The following is a 13785-nucleotide window of genomic DNA, read 5'->3' as shown; positions in this document are numbered from 1 at the left end:
GCATTTTGTGATGGTAGAATTCGACAGACACTCCCCTTCTCTTCCCCAGATATATCCCAATAAGGATGAGATTCACAAGAAGAATACCTGGAGAAGAAAGGTCAAACGTAAAGGCCCGAAAGGTCCGATATAAACAGTACATCAAGGTGGGAAACTGCATTAGTGAAACGAGCTGTCTTGGATTGATTATGGGGAAACACGTTGAATGCGTGTAATCGACAAGAGTTAATTAAAATATTTCGAGCTTGCGTCATGGAAGTCCTCTGTTAAAGTGCGGTGATTCGAAATGACGCCACTAAAAGGAATTATTAACAGTATGTCAAAAAGTCAAACATAAATAGCACTTCTTGGGCCAATTTCGAGACCTGTTCAAACTTATGGTGAATTTAGATGTACTGATTCTGCTGACTAAGCATTGTTGGCGAAGCCACCCCTCAAATCCATGACATGAACCAAAAGGTTATCTAAAAAGCTCGTACAACTTCCACCACAGGTAAATGATCACCTCAAGATAATATCATTGGAATCCATTTTGGATCGTTACTGCCATCGATGCAACTCTTCCCCACAGGAGGTCAAAGGCGTTGTGATCTGCTTACAACAAGTGAGCAGTCACATGTCCCAAATAGAGTTGCGCTAAATTGGATGTCTACCGACTATCACTCTCGTTTTCGACAGAAGTAATCAAAGATAGCTCCATATACAAATTTGGTTGATGATAGGTTCAGTCTACTAAATTGCCCTCTTTTTGGATTAAGCCAATAAACTATATGGTCTGAATTCCTCCAATGACGTTGTCTACTCGATGATAACTTGCTTTGAACTCGTGCTTCTCTTTCCAAAGTTAGTAGGTTAGAAGTATCTCCACTCCAGTGTACATCCTATAATCAATCTGCCTGACCGGCAACGTATGATTGAAATCAGAGCTGTGAGCTGATGCGAAAGTGCTCTTGTTGACAGCCTTCGCAGATACAATGTGTGGCTGAAAGTCTCGATGCATTACATACACTTCTCTCAACCAAAGTGGTCACTCATGTTACGGCTCCAGATATCTATGAGGCAACCTGTACGGAATCGTATCGAGGTTTTGGGCAAGTTGGCTTTCTTCATGACATGCGTATTGCTCAATGATATTGCTTCGATTGCGTAGCACTCTCCAATATCCTACCATTTGTGACAGTGTCGTCTGCGAGGCAAGAGTTTGGTCTAGATTTAAACACAATAAATAGAACAGCAACTATATTAAACGTCCCGAGAAAACACACTGAAAGTGAGAGCACATGTCAAGGAAAAATTAGCCTATTGCGATGAAGCCATGATCCCCGTGTCGATAACCCCGCATGAGAACTATTGTGACCAATTGCATGGTGTACGGACTGTTGATGAGTGACTCTTACCTTGCACCCACTGGTGATCCTACTGAGTGCCGGTATATTATCGGCCAGTGACGGTCATTCCTCGATCAAAAAGTGGCATATATCTTCTGGCGATGATTCTAGCTCACATCTTAGCCTCGATGTCTTCAGGCCCCATCGGTAAGGAAGCTATTTTAGTGTCACGCAATTGCTATTGTTCCAACATTGAACAGAGTGGGCTATACCACAGCAGGAGCTCTCTTCGCTTCAGTATTGTTAAATGTTGGCTGTAGCCTTCTTATTACCTTCTCACTTAGCACTCCCATTGGCAAGTGAATTGGATAACAGATCCTTTACGGGGCTGGTCGCGGTCTTGGAATCCAACTGGTGAGCTTGATATCACCCATACCTAATATCATTACTCATCTAACAGCATCACTTATCCTTGGTAGGCTATTCTCTAGGTCCAAAAGACTATATCGCCCAAGCAAATCCCCATAGCAATGGCGCTTATCATTTTCAGCCAATCGTTTGGGGTAGCATTATTTCTCTCTCAGAGATACTATATACAATAACAACTTTCAAAACCTTATCCACGATTACGCGCCTTTGATCAACGCCACAGAAGTGATTGATACTAGCGCTACTGGCTTTCGAAGTTGTGTGCCTAGAGAAGATATTGGGCTTGCATTGTAATGACTATCGTATTAAGATTATGGCATCAGGAGAAGATATGTCTCTAAATGAATAATACTAAGCTGATGTACCTCAGGACAGTGAATCTATTTAACAGAAGATAGGTATTGAGGGTATATTGATTGCTTACGCAAAGAGTGTTAATCGCGTTTTCTATTTGGGAGTAGGATTAGGAGTTGGCTGCTTGATTTTCGCATGGGGAGTGCCATGGAAGGGTTTGAGAAGGAAGGAAGAGCCAAAGGCTTAAAGGTAAGTCTTGATCTAGGAACGAGATTAAGACCTGTGTGAAGTTAATAAGCACTGCCACCGTTTGAAGATTTTTCCACATGAGACCTGTAAATATGTGCCTTTTATTTGTGATTCTTCACGTGATCAAATGGATTCATCAACGAATCTCTGCAAGTCGAAGCCTGTATTCGAAGTCAAAAAAAATAAGGCATTCATGTTGAAGGGGGCGTACGGCTCCCTGACGAGAGCACCTTCGTTTGTCTGTTGTCGAAGGGTTCACCCCGAACCTGGTCGAGCAAAGATGGAGAGCTTCCTAAGCTAAGCCACGAGAAAGATCGAGATGTTTCTCAATGCTGACCACGAAGAGCAGAACTACCGCTCTTTTGTGAAGATACACTAATCACACTAAGCTCAATCCCGGCCATGACAAATTCTGATCCACGCTATCTTCAAGAACCTCTAGATAACAAATGAAAGGGCTCAAAAGATCGAGAAAACCCTCGACCTTAAGATTTTACCTTTACCCATTTATCCTCACTTGAGATGCTGCTGAACCGGAATAGCTTCATTGACTTGGTGAGCAACACGATATGCCTCAACTAGCTGACACATCTTCATCCTGTCCGCAAGGGGGTCACACCATATCTACAAATCGATCTCAACATCTCGTAGCAGATAAAAGTCAATGGCGGTGTTGCATGAACCATTCAAGACCGACAACTTACTGCCCGGAATTGCAAGAGAGGTCATCGCAAATCGTGTAAGATTGGAAACGATCAGCAGATTAGTGAAAATGAATACCTAGCCATATTGACCCCTTCACTGTCTGGCAGCTCTGGAATGAACATCAGAAAGTTTTGCTGATTCGTTTTGGTGTAATGGACCACGATGAATGTGATAGGACAATCCAGGGTGCCTTACCTCAGCACCCTATTGGTGGCTCAACCCCACCCAAAAAATAATAAGCCGAGCACCTCATCTGCTATCACGACAGAGACACCCCGAGACCCCCATGTTCAAAAGTTAATCGCGGCGATTACTCACATTATCATCATGGCATTTCATTCCATGACAACCTTCACGTTCATTCCAAACTCTTGTCGAGATGGCAAACTCTATACCTTCCTCTAGCTCTGACGCTGCATATAGTTCCGACAACGACACCGAAATTACTGATAGCAGTGCTACTACCTATGCTTATCTCGCCGATGACCCTGTACATTTCTCTTATCGGGATGGTGACCTTACATGGTCAGGAGCTGTAGGAATTGACGGCGGGATATCTGGGGGCAAGATCAAAGGAGAAGATGTGATTTGTGTTACTGAGAATGAGGGGCCCAATGGTACACTGGGCTACACAATCTTCAGTCTGCTTCCAACAGAAGGAGGAACTAAAAAACTCCCCTTCGAGTTGATGACAACATCTGCCACCAGCCTTCCCCAAGAATGTCTCGAAAGTTATCTGATCAGGAGTCTGCCGACATATCTTCGCTCCGCAGAAACGCAAATATACGTTTTGATCTCAACGTTGTCTGGGACAGGATTGGCGCCAGACTTTTACGATGCTGTATTACACCAAGTTCTCGGCTCTGTCGGATTACCGGAAGGAAGCTACAGCTTGATTAGGACAGACAATGCAGATTCCGTAAAGAATTTTACAAGCTCAACATTGCTGGAGGGCGCAAATAGAGGGAAAAAGCAATCGATATTAATGTTAAGTGGTGATGGTGGGATGGTGGATACAATAAATGGATTGCTTGAGAGTGGAGAAAAATCAAGGTGGGCTTCTCCGTATACCCTATTTGTGCTATTCACTACTAACATCTTATGCAAAGGTCGTATGTAAAACCGACACTATCTCAACTTCCCCTCGGAACAGGAAACGCCCTCTTCCATTCTTTGCATCGACCTTCTCCGATCCCGTCACCATATATACAGGGTCTACGGACATTACTTCACGGTACCCCTTTACCGCTTCCAATATTCAGTGTAAAGTTCTCTTCTGGGGCACGAACCATTACGAACGAAGGTCAAACGGAGACACCACTCACAAACAATATTGTTTATGGGGCAGTTGTCGCCAGTTATGGCCTTCATGCAACTTTGGTTGCCGATAGCGATACATTCGAGTATCGAAAACATGGAGACCAGAGATTTCACCTGGTAGCTGGTGATTTATTATTCCCTAAAGATGGAGCTCTACCACACTCCTACAAAGCTTCTGTCACATTGACCAAATCCGATGGTACAGAAGAAGTCATACAGAGAAAAGAACACGGATACGTTCTCTCAGTACTTGTGTCCAACCTTGAGCGAACTTTCACGATATCTCCTGAAAGTAAACCCTTGGATGGCCAATTACGAGTCATACACTTCGGAGCTGCAACTGGTAAGCAAACAATGAAGGTTATGGAAGAGGCATACAAAGATGGAAACCATATTGGTATGCAATGGGATGAAGATGGCCAGAAAGGGGAAGTTGGATACGAAAGTATCGAAAAGCTGAGGATAAATTTTGAGGAATCCGGAGATGGTTTTAAATGGAGGCGATGTTGTGTAGACGGTTTGATTGTGGGTGTTGAAAGGGGAGGCTGGATGGAAGTTGAAAGGCTAAAAGGCGAAGGGACAGTGGATGTTGTGGTTGATCTGTGAAAGCGACGAGGGGCTCAAATTGGAACATCATATTGCTGGTGAAAATAGATCGCTTAGCGGATTAGACGACTGAGGGCGTTTATTTCTGGGGGTATTACGTATTGTGATTAGATGACACAATTGCTGGTGGCAGACTTTAGATTGAAACAGTTAGCCTGGAGTTTTGAGTATAGCATCTTACTATCTTGTATCTCATATCTCGTATGTTGTCTCTGTTTTCTTTGGTCTCGCTATTAAAATTTCTTGTGACATTTATCTCTATGTCCACAATGACTCCAGTTTTTCGAGAAGCAGATACCCAAGAGCCCGTACTCATCCATTCTCCACATATCTTTGGCCAATCCTCAGTTCTTGACTTTAATGGTTCGGGTTCGGGTATATTTGAATGTACAGTCAATTGACAACACATAAAGGCAAGTATCCTTGGGAAGAGATGCATCTGATTTCTTCTTCAGGTGGCGTATTGATATAGTTCATTTGTAATACCTACAAGTCCTTAGTTTTTTTTTATCACAATGTTCGAATCTAACTTTATCAGTACCCTCTCAATACATACATATATTTCTGCTTCTCAGAAGTATGCTAGGCATGCATTGTTAGCATGTAGTATACTCCAGAGAGCCATTGAAAAAATCATAGACGCTTCCTACCTCCCTTTGTCAACGAATAGATTCAGAGTCTTTTTACAGAAAGAAATTGATGACAACGTTTTCTTAATCCATAACGGCGGATCCACAACAATCTTGCTCAACTTCTTGGCAGAAACTGCCAATTATATCTAGACCTCGAGTTCTAGTCTCTTACTCTCATGAAAGCTGTCTTGTTTATACAGGCGCTTAGAACACGAGAGTCGATCAAATCTTGCTCAAACTAGCGCACTATTTTGAACTATTTATGCAGGCGGATGTTACACGACAGTCAATCGAATCTTGCTCAAACTAGCGCACCAAAGTGGTCTATCGAAAAAGTAGTTAGCAGCCCATTAGCCATGTGCAGACTGACGATAAGAATCTGCTTTAGTTGAGATAGATGACCTTGTAGTGAGAACTTTTTTAACCTCGCTTTTCTTCAAACACTGGTAGATGTCTAGTCTTTTTGTTCAATTTCAAGAAGCCTCAAGTGTTACATACAACAAAATTGTACAGCGGAAAGAAAAATCGACACACTTCTCAAGTTAAACATGGACATGGGAACATCAAGCATGGATATGGAAGGTGCGACAGCGACTGCAACCGCAACAATGACTGCAACGAACACCGCTGCGGCCATGGATATGGGAGGCGGATGTCAAATTTCTGTAAGAGACCCATTAGCTACTTTCTATTTTTCCGAGTATCATACGAATTCTATCTAATAATCTTTATCTAGATGCTTTGGAACTGGTATACCATTGACTCATGTACGTCAAGTTCTTTTCTCCTTTTACATCTGTGAACAGATGACAAAAGTATCAACTATCATCTGTTTCAGCATATTAACAACTATGTAGGTTTCATCTCCCGCACATGGCACATTACCTCAAACGGAATGTTCGCCGGCTCTTGCATCGGCGTGATACTCCTCGTCATGTCACTAGAATTTCTTCGTCGAGCCTCAAGAGAATACGATCGCTATATCATCCGTCAAGCACGAAAGCAACAGCAGCATATCACATCTAACATAGATATTAATCCCAAGATAAACGAATCTGATCCTCAGTCAACTCAAGCAGTCGTTACTACACAAAGGAATACGCAAAATTTTCGACCAGATCTCTGGCAACAAATCATTAGAGCATTTTTTCATATGATGCAATTCGCCGTGGCGTACTTTGTTATGTTGTTGGCGATGTATTTTAATGGATATATTATTATCTGTATCATTATTGGTGCTTTCCTGGGTGCTTTTGTGTTTAGTTGGGAACCGATAAATCTAGGGTTAGTCATAGGCGTAACTGGTTTGAGAAACGAACTGACGATTGAATAGATCTAATGATCATGAAGAGGCAACCTTTTGCTGTGGTTAGGCAAGACGCGGAAACGCTGAAATGGTGGATGTTAATTAGACGGCATTGTATAAAGGTTTGGGAATGAAGCTGAGAAGTTTCAGGAGTTGAATATGAATGCGATTCTAGAGTTGAATGTTCATCGTGGAATGTAGAATGTCAATAGATACTATGGTAAAAGAATCAATGAATAACTAGCAGCCAATCATACCTCGAAGGTCTAAAGGGCAAATCACTATTGGCCTATCAACATATACCAGCAACAATTACATCTTACGCATGTGTTATCTTTACTTCCTTCTGAGGTTTTCATCTTCTGAGGAGTTGAACTTCTATCAACATGAAATGCACTCGACCCTTTATTTGTGCCAAGAAATATCCAGTCCCCGAGGAAAAAGCTCGCTCGAGAGTGATATAAAATGAATACTGTATATACCATAAGCTTAAAAAGAAGTAGAACTATCATACCGAGCATACAGCTCAACACTTCCACATACAACTCCCTCGCCATCTCTCTTACCTACCACCACCAATCCCAATAATAGAACACCAAAACCCGCAGTTTTTTCACTAGAAAATCTTGGGTGCATGTACATGGAGCGAGCATATTTGAGTGCATTTCCATTTTCAGCACCAAGACCTCGCAAGGATCCTGCTACTGCAAGCGATGTGACGAATAATTACCCAGACACGACCGATCGTGCATATATATTACACTTTTGCAAACGATCTTAAAAGATAGATAACCATAATGTAATACATAGTATGCAATAAACCGCACCGGATTTCACTCGTGTGATGATTAACCCTATTATTCCTTGTCTTGTCTTGACTTACAAAAATTTGAAATTCTGAAAACAGAATATCCAAATAGTCTCTTGAATCATAAATCATGTATGTATGTAGTACATAGGTAGCCTTGATAAGCCATTATATTTAGAGAAGAATTTCAGCCTACTGTAAGATTCATGAAAGGTTTCCCTTTATAGGGTATTAAAACTAGCTCTGTTTTACAGATTCAAATATACTTACTTACTTGTAGAACACGGTCTTGAGAATGAATGATAGTAGAGATAAATTATATACAGCACTGGTGAGAAGTATCAATGGACTCTAGACACCCACAATAGCTATCAAAACATGATGCATGCCTTTCTCAACTAGAACCATTATCTAGTGGCAGATTATGAGACAAGCACAAGCAGAAGGAACACTTTTCGCATCTTGAGAATGATTCATGGAAAATAGGAAATAGTATCTGTAAGTCAAATAGCTAATGAAAATATAGTAGAGTTATAATAACAAGAGGAGATCTCGTAATATGAAAATTACAGTGGAAATTATCAAGATTTAAGGATTGGATGGAGTCAATACAACAGAGTACCTACATACACAGACTCTCATAACCACTACACCATAATAACCAACCCCATCCCCCAACAATAGACCTCCCTAAAAATCAAGAAATCACTCAATAATCGACATCAATCACAGACTAACCAATAACATCTCCCAAACACCCCAATCCACCCCCTCACGCCCACGAAAAGTATTCAGAATACAAATAAATCTCACCCCCACCCACTTTCCCATTCTTCACAACCCTCAACTCCTCCTCCGCAACAGCATTACGAACATCATGTTGCATAGTCAGCGGTCCGCATACAAAAACCCCTATTCTATCTCTTGTTATCTCCGCTGCATCGGCTTCTTCTCGGATAATACGCGGGAGATCTGGACGGCCGCGTACTTCGTGTTGCGGTGCACTTGCGTCGGAGTTTCTAATCGCTCTTGTATGTTTATCGATGATATCTTTTTCTGTTGATGTTTCATCGGACTTTTCGAGCTCGGAAGCAGATTTGGTGGGAGATTGTATCGTAGACTCAGCAGGCCCAGTTATGTGTACCTCGATACTTGTATTTGTTCCTAGCGACTGGTAATCCGAGAGCATATTATTAACGGTTTTATAGAACCATGTGCGAGTCGCTATATCTCGTGTGGATAGTATGACCCTTAATGATTGAGGACTGCGAAAATCTCGCTGACGTGACGACTTCTCAGAAGTCTGTCTACCCTCTCTTATTTCATCAGCTAGAGATTCGGGATTTCCATCTAAAGAGCGAAATCGCAGAAACTGCTCGATAAAAGGTAGTATCCATCCAGCTCCTGAACCACCCGCAACCACAACAAGACGATCGCTGCTCAAGTATTTTAGATTATCTATATCACCATAAGGACCATCAACCAACACAGGTACCTGTATACCTGGACGCTTTAATCCATGATAATACAGTCTCTTTGTAAAGCCTCCTTGATGACGAATATAGAAAGTCATCTCGGACGGTTTATCAAGCGATTTAGGTGGGAACGAGCAGATGGTAAACGGATGGGAGCTTAGAGCATGAATCCCGAAGCTGCGGAACCGCAAAAAACAATGTTGTCCTGGTTGCCATGTGAAGTTGACGGGTATGGTGATACGTGTAAATCCATTGTCTTCAATGAAGATTTCTGCTTTTTGATGTGTGCCGTACTCGAATAAGGTTCTAAGCCATGGATATGTCCAACAAGGTACGTAGACTGCTGCGGTTGCGACAAAATAGTCCCTATTAATTTGTTAGGAAACTCTTGAAGACGAAAATTGCTCTACGAAGCATACCATGATGTAAGCGTACCGCTACAGTGCCAGAAAAAGATTACCATGAACACTACAGCCGATAAAAATGTGCCGCTTTGAAAAACTCATACCCAAGATTTCTAATGTGTGATTAATCGTCTGTTTCATTCTTATAACAAGATTGCTTACCGAATGGGACCACAGGATGCAAATGTGAGCCATGCCTGAAATACAAGCGCAACAACGCCAGTCCAATATTCGAAGATATTACTCACAGTAAACTGTTTGACCATATCGCCATTATGAATATGCCAAACAATAAATGGAAATGTGTGCATCAACGCCAGGGTAAAGAAAGCATATGAAATCCACCGGTGAAAGACCTGGAGCTTCTCATATGGCACTCCAGTCACCATTGTTATCCAATTCGTCTTGGTTGCAGTCGCACTACGTATGATTAGTCTGGTTTAATATCTCCGATCAGATGAACGTACAAGACGAAGGGCATACAAGCCAATGCTAGCCAGCCAGATCTAGTACCTAATGGCGGCGAGTTGCCCCAAACGGTGTCTGTACCTGGCCAATAGTATGGAGATGGTATCAAATCCATGCCTTCAGAAGGGATCAGTCTATGTGTCTTCCTACCAGTTGAAAATCAGCATCATACTTACAGAGAAAATATATGGTTCCTATGGCTCCCAACAATAGCACCCCCACAGGCGCAGAGTTCCACCTTAAACCTTCAATGCGAAAACCTCGATATGACAGATATCGAATTAATGCAACGCCCCTTCGCCATATCAAAGGCTCAGGCCTGTGGGACAAAGCAAGCACTTGTGTCAAGACATAACCGACTATAAAAATGCCGATAATGCACATAAAGAGTGCTACTGTTGGCAGCGCGAATTTCCAGTCTGCTACATACCTGACGCATTTGTCAATCTAACTTCTTCATACTGTGTGGTATCTTGTAGAAGGTATAGGGCTCACCAATTGCGCCATGGGTCTTTGTAATACTTGCACTGGTCGGAATTGAACCCTTCACAATCAAAGGCCCGGTCAGACTCGAACATAACAGGTTGATATAACCATGCAGCCATTTTGTTTTGGGGATTTTGGCGACAATGTTAAGGCTGCCTTGGTTCGTTGTCCTGATTTGAAATACTATGGAGTTATTCCCAACGATTTTAATTCATGAATAGCAAAATCCTACAAATTCAAAGAATATGATTGTCAAGTAGCATCCGAAACTTTTAAGCGTCCGCACTCACTACATTAGGAGAATAACCACTCGTCCCACGTAGATTTAGCGAAGGCAACAATTAATTAATCGAGTTTTTTTTTAGCGCGAATATTATCTTACTCAAACTCGCGCAAATCGATCAAATCTCCATCCAAAACAAGCCCTGTGGACACTTCACCAATCACAACAGCGATGTTAGGGAATTTGAGCAAGTTTTCTTCCGAATTAGGAAGATTGATCAATGAGATATGACAAGGATAACTGGGTAAATGGTACTAAGTCAGAATTGGGCGTCTTACGACAGATGATAATAAGAATCTCGACGTAGTAAGAACGAAGCATCTATCAGATAAACACTCTACAAATTCTAATATTTCACAAACTCAACCAACTATGGATATGTCAATGGCCAGCTCAACAGGCTCAATGGCCATTTCCATGTCACCAACCAGCACAATGTCAGGCATGTCGATGGACAGCTCAACCAGTTCTTCGATGTCAATGTCGTCCGATACAATAATGAATATGGAATCTATGGCAATGACATTCTTCATCTCCTCAACCACACCTCTCTACTCAAAGGATTGGACACCGGGCACTACTGGCCAGTACGCAGGCACATGCATCTTCTTGATTGCATTTGGGGCAGTCTTTCGAGCACTATTGGCTATCCGAGTCCGTTTTTATCAGCTGTTGGCCGCCGCCGATACCCGCCGCAGCGGTGGTATAGCCTATGAACCACACCAGGAGGAGAAGTCGATTCGACGTCAATGGCGGGCAAGAGAGGCAATTTTGTTAGGATTGATCGACGTCGTGCTTGCGGGCGTGGGATATCTACTGTACGTAGTACCACTCTGGAACTTTGTTAGCAAAAGATATGCTAACACTATTTAAGAATGATTGCGGTAATGACCATGAATGTCGGATATTTTCTGAGTGTGTTGGCTGGCGTCTTTGTCGGGGGTGTATTATTTGGTCGCTACCTTGCCGACTCATCGTCACATTGAAAGGGAGTTTCTAGGCTTAAGATAACAGGTCTTCTGTAGAGGCGTTGAGGCTGATGATACCATCTCAGTACAATGATACCATATGGGCACCCTTGAGATGGCCAAAGGCTTGATCGTGGCTACCTGCGAAATACTTCAAGCATTGGCCTTCAGCACTGATTCCTCCATTGTGAATTCCTGGCCTTCCACGCTTCCCACTTAGGAATTCGATGAATGCTACTCTATGGCTTGAAAGGACTGCAATCAAATACAGAGAGTACACATTTGCTTCGAAGACGATGGGAGAAGAGTAGATATCGTGAGTAATAAATTGATTCAATTATCTAACGAGGTCTCTACCATGTAAAGTGATTGAAACCCCTCTCTTTTCATAAAATATCGTTTTCATTGCATTGCATAGCATGGCATAAAGTAGCGCCCTCAAGTTTCAGCTCGCTCAAACAGAGAAACTCACTCCCAGTTCATTCCAAAACATGCTCACAAACTTGCAAGCACAATCACATTCGTGATAGCTTATTCATCGCACTCACAAATTGCTAATTCGCAAGGGTGATGATTTGTCCACCTTCCCAAGTCTCTCCAGCCTCCAATTTTTGCCATCCACTAACAGATCCAGCCTCGACACAGATCATGGTTCTCCATCCGTCTTTTGGAGCAAAATCGCCGATATCCTTGGCGTCAATCCAAGGGTTCCAAACAACAACTTGGTTCATGTTATCTCTTGTGACTGTGTATTCCTTTTTTCCTCCCTCGGAAACAATTATTTCGGTAGATGGACCGCCAGCAGGAGTGTAGACACGATCGGTTTTGGCGGAGATAGTAAGAGGATCGGTGGGAGCGGTGTTTGTGGATATTGGTTCGGTGAGTTTGTCGACATATGTAGCATTCTCGAGACCTGTGATGGAGATTTGGGAGATATCCTGTTGTTGATCGCATATTAGCATATGACGTTTGTGGAGCGATTAGTGTAAACAAACGTACCTGAATCTTCAAATAAGTGTGCATCAAGATCTGGAACTCCCACGCTGAAGTACCCTCATTTCTAACCACCATACTCGTTCCAAGACCTTCTCTACTAAGTGTAACGCTATAAATCAGACCAAACTCGCCACCCCACAATTTCCTCGTCTCCTCAGGTACATTACTAGCACTCAAACCAAAGTCCAACTTCACACTGCTATCACCACCCTCTTGTCCCTTAATAGTACTGCTCTCACTAGTGCTCTTTCCCAAAAACTCCCATCTACAATTGCGCGCAAAACCATGTTGAGGTAAAGTATCGACACCCTTCGCTTTACCTTCCTCGCCTTCTACTTTTCCGAACACTGGGAACACTAGAGGAATACCACCACGCACAGCCTTTGTACCATCAAGCACAGCTTTTTCGCTAAGCCAGAGTTTTTCGGTTCCGGCAGCATCTTTCCAGCTTATGATTGTGGCGCCGTAAAGAAGGATTTCGACTGATTCTCCGGTGGGGAGAACGGCGGAGACACGGGAATTGGAGTGTGTGGTATTTATTTGAGCATGAGGTGCGAGGCCTGGAGTGGCAGAGAGAGCAGATGGCTTCTTGGGTCGGTCCATTGTTGAGATGGTTGTGTGGATGGTTGAGCTGGGGATTGTTAGATCAAATGAGGGGTAAATTGATCGATGAAAGAAGCTAGGTATGGATGAGATCTTATCAACAATGTGGGATATTTCGATGTATTTATTCTTCTGTGTGTGTAACTGCAGGTGAGATGAAACAAAGGTATAGTGCAGTGGTACCAGCTGCGTAGAACAGGCTGAAAGAGAAGTAACTTGTGAAGTTATTCAGATGCGGTGTAAAGTATTGGAGTGAGGGACGAGTCTAAGAGGTACCAATTGACGGGAGTGACCTAAGACAATCTAGTACACTTACACCACACCAAAATGTGGGATGTAAGCGAGAAACCTGAAACAAGAAAGAATGACCAGGGTCCACGGATATCCAAGATCAGCAAGCTGAAAACAGATTAGTGGCGAGTGAT

The 13785-nt window shown here is 42.7% G+C and overlaps 5 protein-coding genes across 5 annotated transcripts; 3 read left to right on the top strand and 2 right to left on the bottom strand.

Moving 5' to 3' along the window:
- Positions 1–3384: 3384 nt before the first annotated feature.
- Positions 3385–4931, top strand: EAF01_009980 (uncharacterized protein; the record flags this gene model as incomplete). The annotated part of the gene is made up of 2 exons (XM_038918236.1): positions 3385–4058; positions 4115–4931. The coding sequence occupies 2 exons, from the start codon at positions 3385–3387 to the stop codon at positions 4929–4931; spliced, it is 1491 nt and encodes a 496-aa protein (XP_038766206.1).
- Positions 4932–5949: 1018 nt separating this feature from the next.
- Positions 5950–7205, top strand: EAF01_009979 (uncharacterized protein). Its single transcript, XM_038918235.1, has 4 exons — positions 5950–6228; positions 6300–6330; positions 6421–6847; positions 6897–7205. The coding sequence occupies exons 1-4, from the start codon at positions 6112–6114 to the stop codon at positions 6934–6936; spliced, it is 615 nt and encodes a 204-aa protein (XP_038766205.1). The 5' UTR covers positions 5950–6111; the 3' UTR covers positions 6937–7205.
- A 1244-nt stretch (positions 7206–8449) lies between these two features.
- On the bottom strand, positions 8450–10629 carry EAF01_009978 (uncharacterized protein; the record flags this gene model as incomplete). Its single annotated transcript, XM_038918234.1, has 7 exons — positions 8450–9518; positions 9572–9589; positions 9661–9669; positions 9719–9976; positions 10024–10141; positions 10201–10454; positions 10520–10629. The coding sequence occupies 7 exons, from the start codon at positions 10627–10629 to the stop codon at positions 8450–8452; spliced, it is 1836 nt and encodes a 611-aa protein (XP_038766204.1).
- Positions 10630–11165: 536 nt separating this feature from the next.
- EAF01_009977 (uncharacterized protein) lies at positions 11166–11779 on the top strand (the record flags this gene model as incomplete). Its single annotated transcript, XM_038918233.1, has 2 exons — positions 11166–11611; positions 11668–11779. 2 exons carry the CDS (start codon positions 11166–11168, stop codon positions 11777–11779), a joined length of 558 nt encoding a protein of 185 aa, XP_038766203.1.
- Positions 11780–12108: 329 nt separating this feature from the next.
- EAF01_009976 (uncharacterized protein) lies at positions 12109–13677 on the bottom strand. The gene is made up of 2 exons (XM_038918232.1): positions 12761–13677; positions 12109–12699 (listed from the first exon to the last, which is right to left on the bottom strand). Exons 1-2 carry the CDS (start codon positions 13358–13360, stop codon positions 12316–12318), a joined length of 984 nt encoding a protein of 327 aa, XP_038766202.1. The 5' UTR covers positions 13361–13677; the 3' UTR covers positions 12109–12315.
- Positions 13678–13785: the final 108 nt, after the last annotated feature.

This window comes from Botrytis porri (genome assembly GCF_014898465.1).
Source record: "Botrytis porri strain MUCL 3234 chromosome Unknown BPOR_015, whole genome shotgun sequence".
Lineage (NCBI taxonomy): Eukaryota > Fungi > Ascomycota > Leotiomycetes > Helotiales > Sclerotiniaceae > Botrytis > Botrytis porri.
The sequence above is the reverse complement of the archived record's forward strand: the minus strand, read 5'-3'. Positions and strand labels throughout refer to the sequence as shown.